This window comes from Rhyacophila brunnea, unplaced genomic scaffold (genome assembly GCF_057557595.1).
Source record: "Rhyacophila brunnea isolate RB1 unplaced genomic scaffold, BYU_Rbru_1.0 scaffold_19, whole genome shotgun sequence".
Lineage (NCBI taxonomy): Eukaryota > Metazoa > Arthropoda > Insecta > Trichoptera > Rhyacophilidae > Rhyacophila > Rhyacophila brunnea.
In genome coordinates this window covers 77,276-96,479 of record NW_028232848.1, presented here as the reverse complement: position 1 = coordinate 96,479, position 19,204 = coordinate 77,276, and the positions used below count along the sequence as shown (strand labels likewise).

General features: G+C 32.5%; 1 protein-coding gene across 1 annotated transcript in view; it reads left to right on the top strand.

Moving 5' to 3' along the window:
• LOC147072625 (adipokinetic hormone/corazonin-related peptide receptor variant I-like) overlaps window positions 1-18,813 on the top strand; it is a 110,062-nt gene extending 91,249 nt beyond the window's left edge. Inside the window, exons 3-7 of the mRNA XM_085946244.1 lie at window positions 5,144-5,348; window positions 7,480-7,633; window positions 10,876-11,054; window positions 16,814-16,899; window positions 18,571-18,813. Of these exons, the coding sequence (XP_085802370.1) occupies window positions 5,144-5,348; window positions 7,480-7,633; window positions 10,876-11,054; window positions 16,814-16,899; window positions 18,571-18,813 (867 nt within the window). The remainder of the gene's footprint in view (window positions 1-5,143; window positions 5,349-7,479; window positions 7,634-10,875; window positions 11,055-16,813; window positions 16,900-18,570) is intronic.
• Window positions 18,814-19,204: the final 391 nt, after the last annotated feature.

The window sequence follows — 19,204 nt, the reverse complement described above, 5'->3', positions numbered from 1 at the left end:
ATTGTCGAAACACCTCTCTCATCTCTTTATAATGCATGATTTAAAAAATTAAAAGTGACAAATATTATTGTGAATAATTATCAACAAATTTAAAATGTCATTAAAATACGATTAACTTTGTTATAGACCAAATATTTGGGGTCATAATAGGATATAGCAGATGTATAAAATACATCACTATATAAAAATATAGTAGGTATATTTATCTAAAACGTAATGAGAAAATAATTCATCAATAATATTATGATGTTAAATGAAAATAGTTAAATACCACCTACCGATGCTGACGTATTTCTCTATTCATTATAATAAACATTCATATTAAGGTAGTTATAATTGTAAAAAGTCAATTTCACACTTTGAATTTCCCATTTCTAAGACACCATAGATTTTATCGTAAATTTTATCCATTCTGTCAAATCCAACCTATGTCACCTGTCCAGGTTTAGAAAACCGGGTGTTCATCGAGATCAATCGGAAATGGGATAATTCCGGGCGATACTGCTATAATAGGTTTTAGAGATCATTATGATGTAAGGCTATATACCCTCACATGAAGATTCACCACTTTACGTAAATAATAATTTATTATGTGTTAATACGAGTACAATATAAATCTTCTAATATTTAAAAAAAAAAAAAAAAAAAAAACTGTATGAAGAAACATAAATACTCCAGCGATTCTTCAAATTGCGAATGCAGAGCCGAACAAACTGCGGAGCACCGTGATGGTCTGACTACTCGTCGGATCCAGCTGCATCATCGATTACATGTTTATTGCCGACGACGGGACCATCACCGTAGCCGTCGCGTGATTTCGAAAAGCTTAGGCGCATCTCTCTCACCAAGAAGAAGGTGAAGAAAAAGATTACTTAGATAAAATTCCGCGTTTTCTCACACGTGTGGATACACCATAAACCTAAATAACATACGCGGAGACTATTAAATTTAGTACCTCCATAGAAGGAATTAATGATAATTTACTTTTAACGACGATTGGATGTTAGCCATTCGATTAATACAATAAATACAAATATAGTAGATAGTATAGTTGATTATTAATCATTCCTTGTAAAAACGCTGTAAGGATTGCATCCACTGTATGCTTATAAAGCTGTGATTATAAACGTAAACCGGATATTTTACGTACTTTTGGTTTAATTTTGAATATTATTAATAAAAGGTAATCGACAACAGGATGGAGTTATTAGCGCCAACCAAAAATTTTGAAGAAAATATTGTTTTGAAATAATAATTTTTGGATATCTGTTTAATATAAATACGATTGTAACGATTACAATATAATAATTTAAGGATACCGCTTATCTTATAGCCTTGTATGATCTGTCTATTTATATCGGTAGACTCCAAAATAAGGGGGGACATGCTCGTCGAAGGTCAAAATTGAGTTTTTATTGTATTTTCAAACCATGATCCTGGACACTCCTTAAACGTTGTAGATAATTTATTTATATAATTTTGAAGCCTTATTATCCTTTATATTTATTTAATACATTTGATGACTGCATAAAGTATTTTTGTTACATAAAATAGTATTCTTTTAAACCTCTCGCTCTAATGTTTTAGAATATAGTCATATTTCGGTACATAACTGTGCAGTGGTGTTAAGATTTTTTACGTTTAATAATTTTGAAACGCATTTATGAAACCATGAGTATAATTTATTACGAGATAATTTTTGTAAAATATTCACGATAAAAAATTATATTGATAATATCTGTGATCCCAAATTTGACAAGAATTAGGCATTTTATTATTCAAAAAATAGGCAAGATTAATACATTTGAAGATGATTCTAAAGATATTTATTATAAGCTATGTCTTTGACCATTCAAGTCTGATAAACATCTTACGAATAATGATTGCTTTATAATAATTATTGACCTAAGAATAAGGTAGTGTTTTTTTGAAATACGCCATTTATTTTGTCATTCCCTAGTAGTTAAGCTACAACATACGGCCGTAGCCATAAATCGACAAACTATAATTAAAGTAGCGAGTAAAATTATGTTAACGCGCGTCAATATCATTTTACTCCCTACTTTAATTATAGTTTGTCAATTTATGGCTACGGCCGTATGTTGTAGCTTAATCACTGGGGAATGACAAAAGAAATGGCGTATTTCAAAAAAACACTACCTTATTCTTAGGTCAATAATTATTATAAAGCAATCATTATTCATAAGATATTTATCACACTTGAACGGTCAAAGACATAGCTTATAATAAATATCTTTAGAATCATCTTCAAATGTGTTAATCTTGCCGATTTTTGGAATAATAAAATGCCTAATTCTTGTCAAATTTGGGATCACAGAGATTATCAATATAATTTTTTATCGTGAATATTTTACAAAAAATATCTCGTAGTAAATTATACTAATGGTTTCATAAATGCGTTTAAAAATTAATAAACGTAAAAAATCCTAACACCACTGCACAGTTATGTACCGAAATATGACTATATTCTAAAACATTAGAGCGAGAGGTTTAAAAGAATACTATTTTATGTAACAAAAATACTTTATGCAGTCATCAAATGTTTAAAATAACTATAAAGGATAATAAGGCTTCAAAATTATATAAATAGATTATCTACAACGTTTAAGGAGTGTCCAGGATCATGGTTTGAAAATACAATAAAAACTCAATTTTGACCTACGACGAGCACGTGGGCCGTTAAGGTTAAAAAAGAAGATTCTACAGTTATTTTCCTGATCAAAATAATCATCATAAAATATTTCTAAAATATCGTAATAAGTTTTTAAAAGTTATTTTGTTCCCAGCTACATGACAATTTAAAGAAAAATACGAGTAACTAGACTAGACACCATTTCAATTTACCCCTCTTCAATTTTAAAGCTTGAATCTTTTAAAGCAGTAATTTGTGCAAGACAATGGTGGAAATAAATTAACTACCTATTATGTAAATGTTACTGACATTTCAACATTACATTTTACCGAGAGAGTTTTTTAAATTGCCAATGGAATCAAAAAAATGTCATTTAATTTGCATATTATTTTTATCATTATTATTCAGAAACTTTTTAATGGATTTCTATAGCTTAAGCTCTTATTAATTCGGTTGCCTAATTTTGTTTCTCGTCTACGTCTTTCTCAATAATAATTTTCAATATATGTCAGGTATCTACTCACGAAGAAAATTTCATACGGATTAAAAATATGTATAATATAAATCTTCCAAATCCCACCGCGATTACTAGCTCCGAATATCAATGAGAACTTGTCGAATTAGTAAGACTATAATAAACTAACTCCGACTGGCTTAGCATTGGTTTATGGTGAATAGATATGAATATAGATCAATTATTACCTACGTAATCTTCTACGTATAGCTGATATACTGCACTAACTACATAATATATTACCTTACTCGATTTATGAACTCGGCGATCACAGAATTGAACTCATGATTACCAATGTCAAATTCACATATTTAATCATGTGTGAGTATTTTATTTAAGTCACAGTATGTAGGTACCCAATTAATCCTCTTAATATGTTAAAATACGTCCATACTACATTAACAATATAAATAATGTTCCATCTTCAATTCGGAGTGGTGATTTTTTCCTGTGTATTAAAATAACTCCGCCAATTATCCATTGCCTACTTAAAATTTGATAATAAAGTAGAAATCTGAACTCTAGTAAATTGAGATATCGAGAGGGTCGGGAATAAACACAAAAATCTAGAAGGGGGTAGAACGTTGGTATTCTCGAGGAAAGAAAGATTAAGATGTGCACACAGTGGTATCACCCAAAAAATATATAATAATGATTATTATGGAGAATATAGATATAAAGTAGGTGGTATTTTTCTAATATTAAATAAATATCGATTGATAAATAAACCTTTTAGAAGCTAGTAAACCGACAGTGAGCTGTTTTGGGTCGACGTGTCAAACACATCCTACCCCCGCAGTGTGATGAGTAACATGAACTAACTAGCAGGCAGGTCTCTTGGTGAAGTGCGTAAGGCGCTGGCCTTCCACCCGAGAGTTCTGGGCTCGACCCGGTGAGGACACAATATTTATGTGTTTTTCTCAAAGCCTGGGTGTTTGCGATTATTCAAAATTACTAACAACCACCTTGTATGAAAAAGCAAGGACATGGTTATTAATAATTCTAAAAAACAAACATTAACTAGTATTTTATTTAATCGAATATCAAAATATAAAATGGGGCGTGGCTAAAGCGTCGGCCTTATAGCATCGTGGGTCCCAGGTTTGAATCTTGGGTCAGGCAAGTACACAATATTGCTTTTCAATTTGTGTATGTGTCAGAGTATGGAACTAATAGGTTAAGGAAAAGTGTTCGACATCCATTTCTCGTAAAAACAAAATATGTTAATACAAACCTGTACTCCGTAGAGGCCCATATTATGATCTTATTAGGATCGGACATGGTCAGAATGAAATAGGATGAAATCAGACTAATCGTAATTTTAAAACATTTGTCGTAATTAAAGTTTTTAACCTCCAATTTTGTAAAAAAAAAAAAAAATATTATGCCATGATTGTGATTTCCCATAAAAAAATACAGGTGTCAATACTTATAGTTTTTTTCTTTATTTGGAAGCAATTGAGCTCTTCTCTTAATGGAGGGCTATTTTGCTTTACAATGGTTTACAAAAGTATACATACACTTTTTAAACTACAGACATAAATAGTTACATTATTAATAATACAGAATTACATTTTTGTTACACTACACACTAGACATTTACGTTACATTAATCACATTGTCTGGCAATGTGATGCCTACAGCCAGGAGAGAGAGGTGTTAATGAATAAATTGGGAAAATGCAGGTTATACCCTCCTTTCACGATTAATTCGTTCCTGGCAAAACCAAATATTTCAGTTATGAAAATTGTACTTATAGTATTGATACGATAGTGGCTATTGATGTTTTTCCTATTTTTGTGACAGCATTACTAATAAGTACTTAACGTATAAACCAAGTTTTGGTTTTCATTTGAAAGCTTCTGCTTCCTATCCTTTATATCTTGAGGGTATTGTTCCAAGTTACCAATATCAACTGCAAAGATCAGGTGATAATATACAAATTTTAATATAAGATCGCGGAATCTTTGTTTCAGAGCTTCGTGTTCCACGTGTCGCGTCACCCCACGACTCCTGACTTCGAGCAGTGCGTGTCGTTTGGATTCTTCGCGAGCGAGGCACAAGAGATCACATACAACCTGTTCTGCGTCGCCGCCATGTACTTCATCCCGCTAACCATCATCAGCATCGCTTACTTCCGCATTCTCTGCGAGATCACCAGCAAGTCTAGAGAAACAAAGGGTAACGGATAACATTTCAAATACCTGCAACCTATATTTTAGAAAATTTCTAATATGGTAGATACACAGTCAAAGATGTTGATGAAAATATCCTTGTATTGACAGGGGGCCCAAATGTATGAAAGTAAATACAAACTATCAGGATTAGGCAAATTATTGATGTTTCTTTATTCCGTATAAAATTGCTGAAGTAATTTGTATACAGAAACCACTGAAGCTTCCACCTGGAAGACGATTCAATATATTTCTACACGATACATTATTAATATTACAATAAATTATTTAGATGAACTAACAATGGGCTATCTTAACTTTACCTAATCTAACCTAATCTAATCTTAACACCACTTCACATGGACGTACTGAAATATGACTATATTCTAAAAAGAGCGAGAGGTTTAAAAGAATACTATTTTATGTAATAAAAATACTTTATGCAGCCATCAAATGTTTAAAATAAATATAAATGATAATAAGGCTTCAAAATTATGTTAAAAGATTATCTACAACGTTTAAGGAATGTCCAGGATCATGCTTTTAAAATAGCATGAAAGCTCCATTTTGACGTACGCTGAGCATGTGGGCCGTTAAAATACAACATGGATAATATTATCCTCAAATGCGATTATTTTGTAAAAGCAATCTAAAGCTGATTGAAATTTTATAACAATACTTAACGGATATGGGTTGTAAGACTTCAGACCGAGTCAGGTCCGGGGCTTAACCTTGGTTTTTTTCGAACAGAAACTACTGATCTTCGTATTTAAGGATTTAACATAGGAGTAACCGTAGTACCTCGGCGAGTCAACTTGTCAACTGGAATTTAATATAATATGTCACTGATCATTTTTATTTTAAATATTAAACACCTACTTACGAGTATATAAAATATTAACTCAGAAAAATAGTTCTTTAAGTATTTTTATTTGATTATTTAAAGTGAAAGTGATAAAATTAAATATTAAAATTCTACTCTCTATAATCTATATTACTATACTCTCACTCTTACAAATCACTATTCAAATTATTACATAATACTATATACATTATAATGAAATATATTTTATCAATTTAAAGACTTTGACGTATCACCGATGATACTTTTAAAGACAGGTTAAAGATAATTAATGTATTTTTAAAACAAAAATCACAAGAAAAAGCAACTTTGTTTTATCTGTTGAAACTTTGCCACTTAAAATATAGAGAAGACGTATATTCTTTATGAAATTTGAAGGATAGTATTAATGACACTTTTTGTACTATCTACTTTTTGTTCCGTGACTTTTCTTGAAATTCTTTTTATACTAGAAAGGGGTGATTGTAGCTGTCGCGGAAGGCAATTCAATCCAATAAAAAAGACCCGCACTCATTAAAGACGATGGAGCCGGACGGTCTATGCCTAAGAATTAGCAAACGAAAAACACACGATCACTGCCAACTGTATTGCTATGCAGCAAAAAATAAATAATGAATCTGTTGTATATAAAGGGTTATCAAATTATTACTATAAATTTTTAAAACGTCATAGCAGTCATCTCTTATTCTGATTCCCACCAAAATTGACATTTGTGTTCAGTATTGTTCGGCAACTCATCATGGAACAATGCACAGTTGTACAACGTATACGAATTTTTAACATCTATATTATTCTATTACAACAATAATGAATCTATTCGAGCTACATTTCGGCCATTACGTGAAATTTATGATTAAAATAATCGACCAACAGAGCTTACTATTCATAATTTAATTGGAAAATTCAAGTCAGATGGTAATCTTTGTAATGTTGAATTCAAACCGTTAAAACTTTTAACGTACTGCTAAAAATATCAATTTCGTGAATCAAAGTGTGGGTGAATATCCAGAACAATCAATTACAAGTTGTTCCCAAGAACATGGATTTTTTTATGGCACTACATGGAATATTCAACATAAAGATTTGCATTTGAAGACAATATATGAAATACAATTAACATAATAACTGAAACCGAATGACCATTTGGTGCCTCAAAATTTTGGAGATTGTGCTTTAGAGCAACAGCAGGCGCAAACCATAACAGGTCCAAACTGTTAACATTTTTAAATGAAAGTTTATTAGAAAAATATTGTTGTCATTTTATGGATCTGGACAGACCTCGGATACCGACCGAATAACAGCAGGATACAACTGCGACGATCGGACATCAGAAACATTGAGAGAGCGAGGAGCCGAACTCTTCGCATGACCATCACTATTGTCTCTGTCTTCGCCTGGTGCTGGATGCCCTACACTGTCATGACTCTATGGTAAGCTAATAATCCTCACCGAGGAATTCTGTTTTAACCAATTTAATCATTTCTTAAATTGAATGCATCAACATTATCGCATATTTTTTTTATTTAAACCTTGCCTTTCTTTAGTAACTATTAATTTTATCTCGTTAAAACGATATTATACCTAGTAAAATAAAACACAATGCTTAGTATTTATTTCACATTAAGTATTTGAAAAAACATCGGGATCAGTTTTGTATACCTCCTTCGGACATTGTCAAAAATATAAAATCATTCATATATTTCTACTGATTAATATTACCATGAAAACCTAAATAGCCAAAACTCACAGTACTTGATAATAAATGCATTCTTCATAAAAATCAAAAGCTTACGAAATACCTACAACTTATAAGAAATCTTTCTCGATGCTTAAATCATCCTGAATCTGGTAAACCAAATATTTTGTTTGTCAATTTATCAATAAACCATTCCAGACCAGTTTTCATAAAAATATCAAACAAAATGAAATTAAGTGTTACAAATAATATGAAAATGGTAAATTAAGAACACAAAAAAAATCTTAATAATATTTTGAAGGAAAATCAACTGCAAGTATTAATTGTTTAATGAGGGCCTTCAAGATTTTTACAACCCTTACGTAGTGATTTATTGTACTGTGTTATTTTTTCCTATACAAAATATGTGTCGCTGAGTTTCAATACCCGCTATAATACTTTTTCATTATGTTGAGAAAATCAATAAAAACTTTTTGGACAAAAAAGGTTTTTGAATGTTTCAGTAGTGTTATAGCGAGATTTGATAGACACATTGATTTTGTTTCATAAATAACAGTTAATCGTAGCGGATTTTGCTAGAGGCGATAAAATTTTCATGTAGAGATTTTAATAAAGAATACAACGATATATATATCTTAATTATTTCAAAAAAGTGTTATAGCGGGGTTTGAAACTCAGCGACACATATAAAATTGACTACAAGTAAAAAATGTTGAAAAATAATATTTTGATTTCATAATAATTATTGAGGAAAGGTTTCACAATAAAAATGTATTTGTGTAGCACTATTTCGATAATGCTTTTGTAAAAATACTTTGCAATTAATTAATGTCGACAGAAATTCCCTACAGTAAAGGATTGAGAGCTTCCTAATTAATTCTACCAAACACCTTCTTACGTCAGTTGCTATTTTTATATTAACATTTTGATTACGATCAAAATGTTATGTAGTACCTACGTCATTATTTAAAGACCAACTTAAAACATTATGAATTGATTGAAAAAACAGTATCCGAATTAAATCATCAATGAATTCTATTCAAAAGTTGGACCGAGCAATATTCGAACTTTCATATTTCACTTTTTGTATGAGTACTCTATCATGTAAACAGTATAAGCATATGGTTTTTTTAATCTTTTTCGAGTTATTGACACAACAAAATAGTTTAATTAAAAAAAAAGCTTGAAATAATAACACATTCGAAATGATTATGGTTTTCTAAAAAAAAATCAAGACCCGAGTAATCCGCGGAACATACTTAACTAGCTGGAATTCAAATATGGACCCGTCTTTGATTAATGCGAAATATTTCATTTAAAAATGATGAATATTTCTGAATTATGAATACATATAAATATAGAAAAAATCTGATATTCGTAAATCTTGCGAAAAAACTATAGCCTAGCTCAGAGGGGGGCAAACTTTTTGGATGGAGGGCCAAATTCAAGATATCAAAATGAGCGGCGGGCCGCAAGTAAAATACAATTTTTAGATATACACTATTTATTATCACGAAAAATAAACATTACAAAAAAATTAATGAAAAGAATGAAACTGTTGTACATTTTTTAACATTTTTTTTTTAAATTCAGGTGTTAATTTTGTAGTTGATATTCTCAAAACTGCTTGTAAATGGGCATCGGAGATATTTGATCGTAAAGAATTTTTATTGAGGTTCATGATCGAAAATGTTTGTTCACATATTATATAGGTTGATCCAAAAATAACGAACATTTTTCTTTCATAATCTTTAAGTTGGTCGAATTTGTCTCAATTAAGGGCATTGTAAACTTTGTAGATTTCTTCACGACGATGCAATTCTCTTAAATCAGTGTCACACTGCAGATCAGTAATCTCAAGCTGTAGCTCTGTCGGTACACTATCAACATCTATTGAAAATGGATCGCGTACTATTGCTAAACTTGTCTCAATTTTTCGGATGTCGCCAAATCGTTGTGAAAAATCGTCATTCAGGGCTTTAATAATTTTACCATATTCTTCAAATTTATATTCTGAAATATTTATAACTGGTCCACGTTGTTATTCGATATTTGTCGAAGGAATAACTTGAGTTTTAATTGAAATCCATTCAAACTTTTTACCATATCATGGGCATATATTTTTTTTCATACAACGCGGAGTTAAAAGTATTTAAATGTGTCACGATGTTCAACGTAGAAAATAGTGGTTACATAGTGTGAGATGAGACGCAAGGAAGACGTACTGATATTTATAATACATTTACGAAACAACAAATTCTTCAAATTTTAATCTATTGTCAAAAGTTATTCGTAATCAGAAGTACAATTAATGATGGCGGGCCGCAAAAAAATACCCGGCGGGCCACATGCGGCCCGTGGGCCGTAGTTTGCCCTCCCCTGGCCTAGCTTAACGGAATGTGGGATGTGTATTAGATAACGTTTAGTCGTGAATATCGGTATTTTTTTGAATCAATTAAAAAATCTGTTGATACAAACCTTTGTCGCGGCCCTTATGGTCTTGTCAGAATTAGTTTTAAAAAAAATTATAAACCTTACAAAAGTACACCTTTCCCCAAATAAATACAATTATTGTCTATGCATTTTTATCTCTACAAAACGCACGTGCACAAAATAGAATAATATGTTTGAAACTCAACGCATGCCCAATCAGTAAAGTTTATTTTTTAATTATAATAATATGTAGTTTATGTAACCCACATCGTAACCGAAATCGCGTGTCGGTATTTGCGATGAAAGAGTAAAAAAAATCATTCTAACATGGCCACACTAATTGCTTGTTTATGCTTATTAATATGCGTATTTATGTTAAAATATTTTATCTAGACAATAATGCAAATAGGAATAAAACCGTTTCATACAATAATTATTTGTTTGTGAGGATATTTATGTTGGTCTGTACTAAGTGTAAACGTATCAAGGCATGTAACATTAGTTTAACTTTAATAATACATAGTTAAAATTCAATTATTTCAGGTACATGTTCGACCGTGAAAGTGCGATGCTGGTAGACACCTGGCTACAGGACTTGTTCTTTATAATGGCGGTGTCGAACTCGTGCATGAACCCGCTGGTGTACGGCTCTTACGCCATGAACTTCCGGCGAGAGTGCGGTCGCTGCTGCGGATGTTTATTTCCAAAACGGAAGTTGACCGGTAAATATCAAATAAACCTTTTACCAGACGATGTCATCAAAAAAGTTCCGCTGCTAAAAAAAATTTTACGATTTCCACCCGTGAAAATCACCGAAAAGTAATATTATTTCCGCAAAATAAATATGTTTTATTACTTAAATTTTTTTGAAAATTGTATATTTTGCATCTCAGTCTTTTATTGATATAATATTATGATTACAGTACCTACAACCACCCGAGTGTAAGGCACAAACCCCACAGAATTGAGCAAGTGGCTGACATCAATTTCTCGTAAAAACAAAATCTGTCAATACAAACCGCCACTCCGCGGACACATAATTATTATTAATGATCTTATTAGGATCGGACATGGTTGAAAAAAAATACTGCATAATATTCTCGTAGCGACTCGGCGATATAGGGTGAAATCACAGAATGCGTCTAATTTTAGCACCAAGGGAGTTTCTGTTGAATAGCAGACGTCAAACCTGCGCCCTTCATCTGTTGTTATTATTCAATCGATCTAAAACCTACATAAATGTTTTCGTGATCGGTTTTCAGATATACCTAAGTGCTAACGATTTAATTTCTGATCTAATTATCAGTTCGCATATTTGCTACTAACTTGAGGAGTGCGGCGGGTGTTTTAATTTTGTACACGATGAATTTAACATTATTAATATGGGGTTTCTAACTGAGAGGTTCCCTAACAAAATTTTTTATCTTTTATGAACGAAGTTGAAAAGAACCTAGTTTTATTGACACAGAGCCCAAATAATATATGAAATTAAATCTGAAATGACCAATGATTATTATAATTGCAAATATTTTTTGGCAAATACCGTTTTGTGCCTGAAATTAAGAATTTCTATGAATATTTTAATACAAATTTTCGTATAAATAGATTTTCTGTCGATGTTGCCAAAGCCTGTGCGTATTTTTATCAGCTCTAATAACGCCTTCTAAATCAACAAAAAAGCATGTAAAATGGTTTATAGCTTTAATATTGCAAAGTAACGAAATTTATTTTTATGACACCTACTTCAATTTTTACACGCTACGTACCAATGTTCCGTTTGTTACCTACCCTAATCTCACTGCGCCAACTTTGGTTGACTGCGTCAAACAAAATTAAAATATAGCCGAATATTCCACCAGCATCAGATGCACAGTAATCGAGTAGGTATATTAAATCCAGGGTTGTTCCAAGGATGGATACCGTTCGGGTAATCACCCAAAATTTTACTCCCACCTAAATATCGACACCTCCTACGTAGAGTATTGTAACTTCAAAATCGCAACTTTACAGGAGAGCGGTTTAAAGATACAAAAGCTTGGTGTAAGTCGACCTTTTGAATGTTTTGCACCAAATTTGGGATGTCAATTGTAAATTATAAATAGATTTATCGTAGTATATTCTTGGGTTTTCACCGTGTCTCCTTCTTCCTTCTTTACTCGACGTTTCGGGCTCGTTGCAGAGGCCATTATCAAGAGATATGTTTTATGATGAAATGTAGTGTATGTATGTGAATGTAAACGTTGCTCTAAGAATGTCAAATTGAATCCGATTATCTAAGAGCAAACGTTGCTCAGAGTAATCTGTCGATCATTACGACCGGGGATACTGGCTCGAATATTAGATTTTGCTGATAGTGCACATACATACACTACATTTCATCATAAAACATATCTCTTGATAATGGCCTCTGCAACGAGCCCGAAACGTCGAGTAAAGAAGGAAGAAGGAGACACGGTGAAAACCCAAGAATATACTACGATAAAAAACAACCGTGAAAGCCTCAAACATTATATATAAATAGATTTGTTTTGCATTAAAGGATATCTAATATTTTCTGTGGTTAATCAGAAAATGCAGTTACAACATTATAGTGCGGAAAAGAATTCGTTCGAAATATTGTATAAAGCACATACAATAGTTTACGGCGGAACCTCTTACATGCATTTAGTTGTATGTGATACTTATTATAATTTACGTCGTCATGGTTTTGGTGAAATATATTGTATATGTTAGATACAATCCTTCACCTAGGATTTTTTGCGTATTTAAAATCATAATTCGGTAATAACAATAATTAAAAGTTATGGTATGGGTCGTCAGATAGGTAGGTTGGAAAAAATACTCTATATAAAATTGCTTTTATTGTCATTTAATAAAACATTAAATAAATTTAAGACTTTCATGACATGATAAAAATTAAACATACAGAAAAAAATAGAGAAGAAATAATTTCAATCAAAAATCCAATTCAAGGAAGTATGTAAATATTGAAATAAAATTAAAAGCAAAAAATAAAAATTACAATCACTTCAAACCAACGTTTTTGGTTAAATAATATATCAAATATCAAAGGAAAATCAGACAAGAGAATAACAATGGGTGATTAAGTGGAAGGGTGCACTTCAGGTTAAAATATAAGTGAAACTGAAAAAGAAATTATTCTGCAACTATATTTTTAGTTTGGAATTTATTTTCAATTATATGATGCGAAAAAAGAAGCATGCACAATTTAAAACCTACAACCGAAAAGAGATTTTTTACACTGACATATTAATTATTAAGCTGATTTTATTTTCATCCTACAAAAACACAATTTGCTATAGGTGTTCGTATTTACAAATAATAAAATCAATCTTTCTCAGAAACTGCTGGTGGAATTTCAGTGGTAGGTATTAACAGGTATAAAATTACTGAAAAACTCAAGATAACGCTCAGGAATGATTCCATTGTTGCACATATGCAGTCTCATCATCTGTCTTAGCTTTTGGAATTGGCAATATTTGTGAATAAAGAACCTTTACCGAAAATGAAGTTTCTCGTTGCGTGTGCTATGTGTTACTTTTCACGACCATGGTCGAGTAGACAGTGCTGGACAAGTCGCACTTGTAATTAATCTTAAACGGATCATTGTAATTTATATTAATTTGTATTAGTCCATATATGATAATTTAATAGAGCTCTGAAATCAAACATGCTACGTGATTGATCTCTACCACATCCTCAGGTTTTCCTTCTTGTTTTGTCCATCCAACTAAACAGTACCATTCTGGAGGTGCAAAAATTTGTTTGTTTGTCGAACATGTCTCAATCAGGGCTTGAACGCAGTCCTCTTCATTTTGCGTATGTCCCCTTTCCAAAAATGTGTGCTTTACATTAACATTGTATTTATGGACCAAATACAGTCATTTTAAAGTCATAAACAATGCGATTTCTGTTCTGGCCTATATTGTTAGAGCAAAACCTGAATTCTTTTGCTTATAGACCACAATAAGTAAGCAACTTGAGTCCTCATTTGTACCTCGTTTGCCTTCAGCTTCCTGCTATATGTATCATGTAGCTACCTTTTGTGTAAATTGAAAAACTGTGAAATTGCAAACTGATAATTTACGTTTATAATAAAATGTACTCACTCAAATTTCCGTGAAGGGCATTCAAATTTTTTTGGAAGTCGAAATTCGCAGATACAATTTTGCCGTGTAGTGATTGAACATCATGTTTATCAAATAATCTTAACTGACGAGCAAGGTTCTTGCCATAAACTGGGAGTTGCTCCGTGGATGCTACTCGGACTTGTAAGTTTTTGAAAATGTGACATTGCGCGAGTGGAGAACTACAAGGTTATAAGTGTTTGTCCTTGGAGAAACAAAAGTAACAATGAGGCAGTTTAGAATACTACTTCATTGTTGGGTTTGTTTTTTCAAGGACGAACACTTAGAACCTTGTAGTATTCGGCTCGCGATTGGTCACAACACAATTTAAAATTTTCATTCATTATAAATAATAATTGATACTGCTTTTCTGTTTGAGCTTTATGTGTGTATATTATGGGTTCATACGATTTATTATATAGTTTAAATAAATGGGTAAAATCCAGGTCGCCATCTAAGTGAAGTTTGCTTGATCGCTGTCGAATATAATCTGATTCGACCGGTTGGATCGACTTAACATGGTCGGAAACACTGGTATTCATATCATCAGTTAATACAACATTGCAATTTTTGTGTCAACTTCGTTGATCATTATCCACCTTGTCCAAAGCTGTGAATACGAATTGGTCACAAATAGAGAATGTAGCTAGAAACTTTTTTTGCAGACCTTAACCAGCTCCATGTTATTTTCATTTTGATATTTCGTCAGATGATATTTAATGGTAAAACTTCGCCACGACTGAGTTTCAGTAAAAACTCTGCATTGCTTTTCATTTATCGCTAATTTAGCAACATATTACCACTTTTATTTCGATCACCCGAAACCTTAACCATTATAATTGAGGTTTTTTTAAAAAAAAAATATTATAAAGCATTATAAATCTCATAGTTTATGATAACAGTACCTCTTGATGTGATTTTTCACAAAAATAATAAATAATTAATTGTCCCATCTGGCCTAATCACACATTTTTTGCACGCATAGATTTTCTATCAATTTTTGTATTCTTGACACTAAAGTCCTGTAGGGGCGGATATATTGCGCAATATTTATTGTCATTGTCTAGATCTCTTCAGTATGGTATTTAATATTTACCAAACCATACAAAAATACAATATAACCGAAAGTTCACAGTGGTAGCGGTGTGTCACCTCCCGTCCGAAGTGAAGTATCGTAATTAGCAGTAACAATATACCCGCGCGGCAAGATCTCCGCGCGTTTCCCGCGTATAGTATTGCTAAATACGTTACCATACTTCACGTTGGAAAAATTTCAAGAAATTTGAGATACAATAATATGCAATGCTTGAAAATCACACTTATAATACGAATTTTGAAATTCTGTAAATGGCATCATATGTAATACATACTATGGATACGAAAAATGAAAAACGTCATTTTGTTAGTTACAATATTATACGTAGGAGGTGTCGAATTATGAAAATATTTTTACATAAATACCTATTATATTATGAGAAAAAAAGGTTACAATTAACTCAATAATAACACAGAAATTCTTGAGTTAATTTGTAATAACATGAAGTAAAATTACACCGCCTGTGATTTATTTCAACATAAAACAAAATCATTAGAAAAAACGCACTTTCAAAATTTGTTATAAAATGACTTTATAATAATATATAGTGGTGCCATTTTTAAACAAACTGTAAATTTTTGCAGAAACGTTTTATGCCTAAAATTGCGATAGAAATTCTGAGCCATTTTTAATTTTACAGAGTGCTTTTGGTATTATTATATCTATACAAATCTGTGATTATATTAAACCATAAAACACAATTTTCTCAGAAATTCGAAGACTCCAAAAAAGCTAAATCTAGAGCGGTGAAAATTACCTGCCTACAATTGGGATCAACGTATATATTTTGAGATGTTTGTGTGATTTACTTGACAAGATATTATGAACCTTTGAAGTCTATTACACCTTAAACAAATTTTTATATATCCTCCTACTCCTCCAATAATCGTTTGCCTTGGAAACTGTACAACAAAATTGGATGAAGTGATTATTCGACAAAACTGTTCTAGGTAATTTTAGTTTTTAGATATAAATATTAATACGTAATGTATTTTTTAGCACTACCGCAGGCCATGAGGCTCAATGACTGATGAAAGTGAAATAAATACAAACACGCAGGCTTTGACAAAATCACATAAATATATTGAGACCTTGCCTAGAAGCTTTCGAGATGAAAAGCACGGGCAAGATAACTATTAACTATAAATGAAGATACTGTAACTGTTGAGTTAGAGTTCAAAGTAGTAAATAATTATTATGTTAATGTTTTCCGAGTAAATTTAATATTTTATTTTAGTTGCATCTGCTACAACAACTCGGAGTACGGGAACCTGCAACAATATTCACCGAGTTGTCAACACATCGCGAGGAAATAATCACAAAGTATGTACATATTTATTCATAGCATCATTTTTGTCAACTGTCTAAGAATAGTTGGTGACAAACAATAATCTCGTTCGAGGCAGAGGGATACTGTCAGGTTAGATCATGGCCCCCACATCCTGAAGCAGGCCACCAGGCTAGGATGTTTGGCGGGCTCCCATACATTGCACTTAGGTTAGGGACACCGTGATGTTCTACACTAGTGTTCCCTAAATGGTAGTTTCCAATGGAACCCCAGGGTTGCGAAAGGTCAAATTACGGGCGTTCCGTGTAATTTTAAATAAATCTACTTGAATTATTGACTTATCGGCACTCGGCATTCTATTAAGAAGCACTGATCGCGATCCCTTTTTGTGGTAGTCAAGTAACATGCGACCCTTCAATATATTCGATAAATAGCCATTTTTATTAGTCTGGAAACACACTAAAAATACTTAAAATAAATTTCTGCACATGATTTATTATTTAATTATATCAATTATCATATCAATAGACAGATAAATATGTTATGTATTATATCATATCAAATTCAAATCAAATCTAATTTATTTATTTTACATATAATGAACATAACAAATTATAAATTCAAAGCGTTCATGACATGACATAATATAAGTGGTTTTTAAAAATAAAAATACAGAAAAGTGTGAGTTATAATAATACAATAAGTAATAAAATAAGAAATACAAAAAGAAAATAAATAACAAAATAAAAGTAGATGGAAGCACACAAAGTGAACTTTGATAGGCCCTATCTTAAAAACTTATGTCCACCTAAATTCACCCTCACGTAAGTGGAATATATCAATATCCGAAGCGATTTCATTAAACATGGTTACTGCCCTCCCAATTGGCATTACTAATGGCAGATTAGTTCTGCACCGTGGGAGAACAAACAACGGATGCCCTCGATTCCTAAGGTAATTATCAGAGACACACAAGCCAACACCACCAAGAATGGCAGATTTCACATTTACGCCGCGTATAAGTCTGAAAAAATATGTAGCTAAATAAAGATCCCTTCTAAATTTTAAGCTCCAGTATGTAAGCATCCCTAAGAGAAAATTAGTTGGATAGAGCCACGGATTATATACATGCAGCTGAAAGTAAAGGAGTCTTAAAAAATTCTTTTGGACTCTCTCCACCATAAGGCCGTACTTCAACTGAAGGGTCTAAATCGATAGACCCACTCTCAAGTCTGCTTATAACTAAGGAGTTATAGAGAATTTAAAATAATATGTATAAATATGTAGTATTACAAATGGAAATATTAATACTTAGTTGCCAAGTAAAATAGCACCGCAGGCGACTTTTTTACTATTGGAGACAATTTGTGATATGTGTTTATGTCACTTAACTTGTCGACCTCCCAGGCCGGGCCCCTCTAACCCCGGGCCCTCAGGCTGGAGCCATATCAGCCGCATCTTGTGGAGGCCATGGGTTAGATTATTTTAAAGACCTTGGGCATCCTAATCCTAACTTTGGACAGACATATATGAAGGCAGGTACTGGAGGAGGCCACAACCACACACTAGGATTTTAGCGACAGGAAGAAGAAGATTTTAATACATATAATTTTGTAGAATGGAATTGTTAGTATCTATGTTATATATCTTATATTAGGTACACTCTAAGTAAATGGTAATTAAATTGATAAAATGACTTTTTCCAGCATGTCCGCATCCAGGAGCAGATTACTTTTATGGGCCGCATTTCCAAAATGGCCGATACGGACTTTGCGACGTGCTCTGTTTCTTTCCACTCGGACCCCAACCCGCAGCCGATAGATATGCGAGACTGCCCCGAAGATCTGCACAGGACGCTTGCCCATCAGGGTTTGCTTACCACAAGAAGCCTCGACAGCTCCATGTTTGTGGAGTACAGGAGCAGAGGGCACCAGACCAGATGGAGATAGGACAGAGCCTCCTCTCCGGGGGTTCTCTCTCTTCCCGATGACTGCTACGACTGTCACTCGGATAAGAGATCGGATCCCGGGAGTCAAGCCAGCATCGACACCCTCAATAAACAGATCGATTCGAACAGCGATCAAATGCTTCGAGTTTCCATTAAGAAAAATGACTTTTTTCATAGCACTAATTATCAGAGTGTACATCGTCAAAACGGCGGCGCATCGCACGGATGTGATGTAGATCTGTCGATCGCCCATCATAGAAAAACAACCACCAGAGTGCACTTTGCAAATCCTATTACCGATCTTCAGTCCGTCAATGTTCGACCTCGCAGACGAAGGAAAAATAATAATTCGTCTATAGCGATGCGACATTTCCCACATTCGAGTGACCACT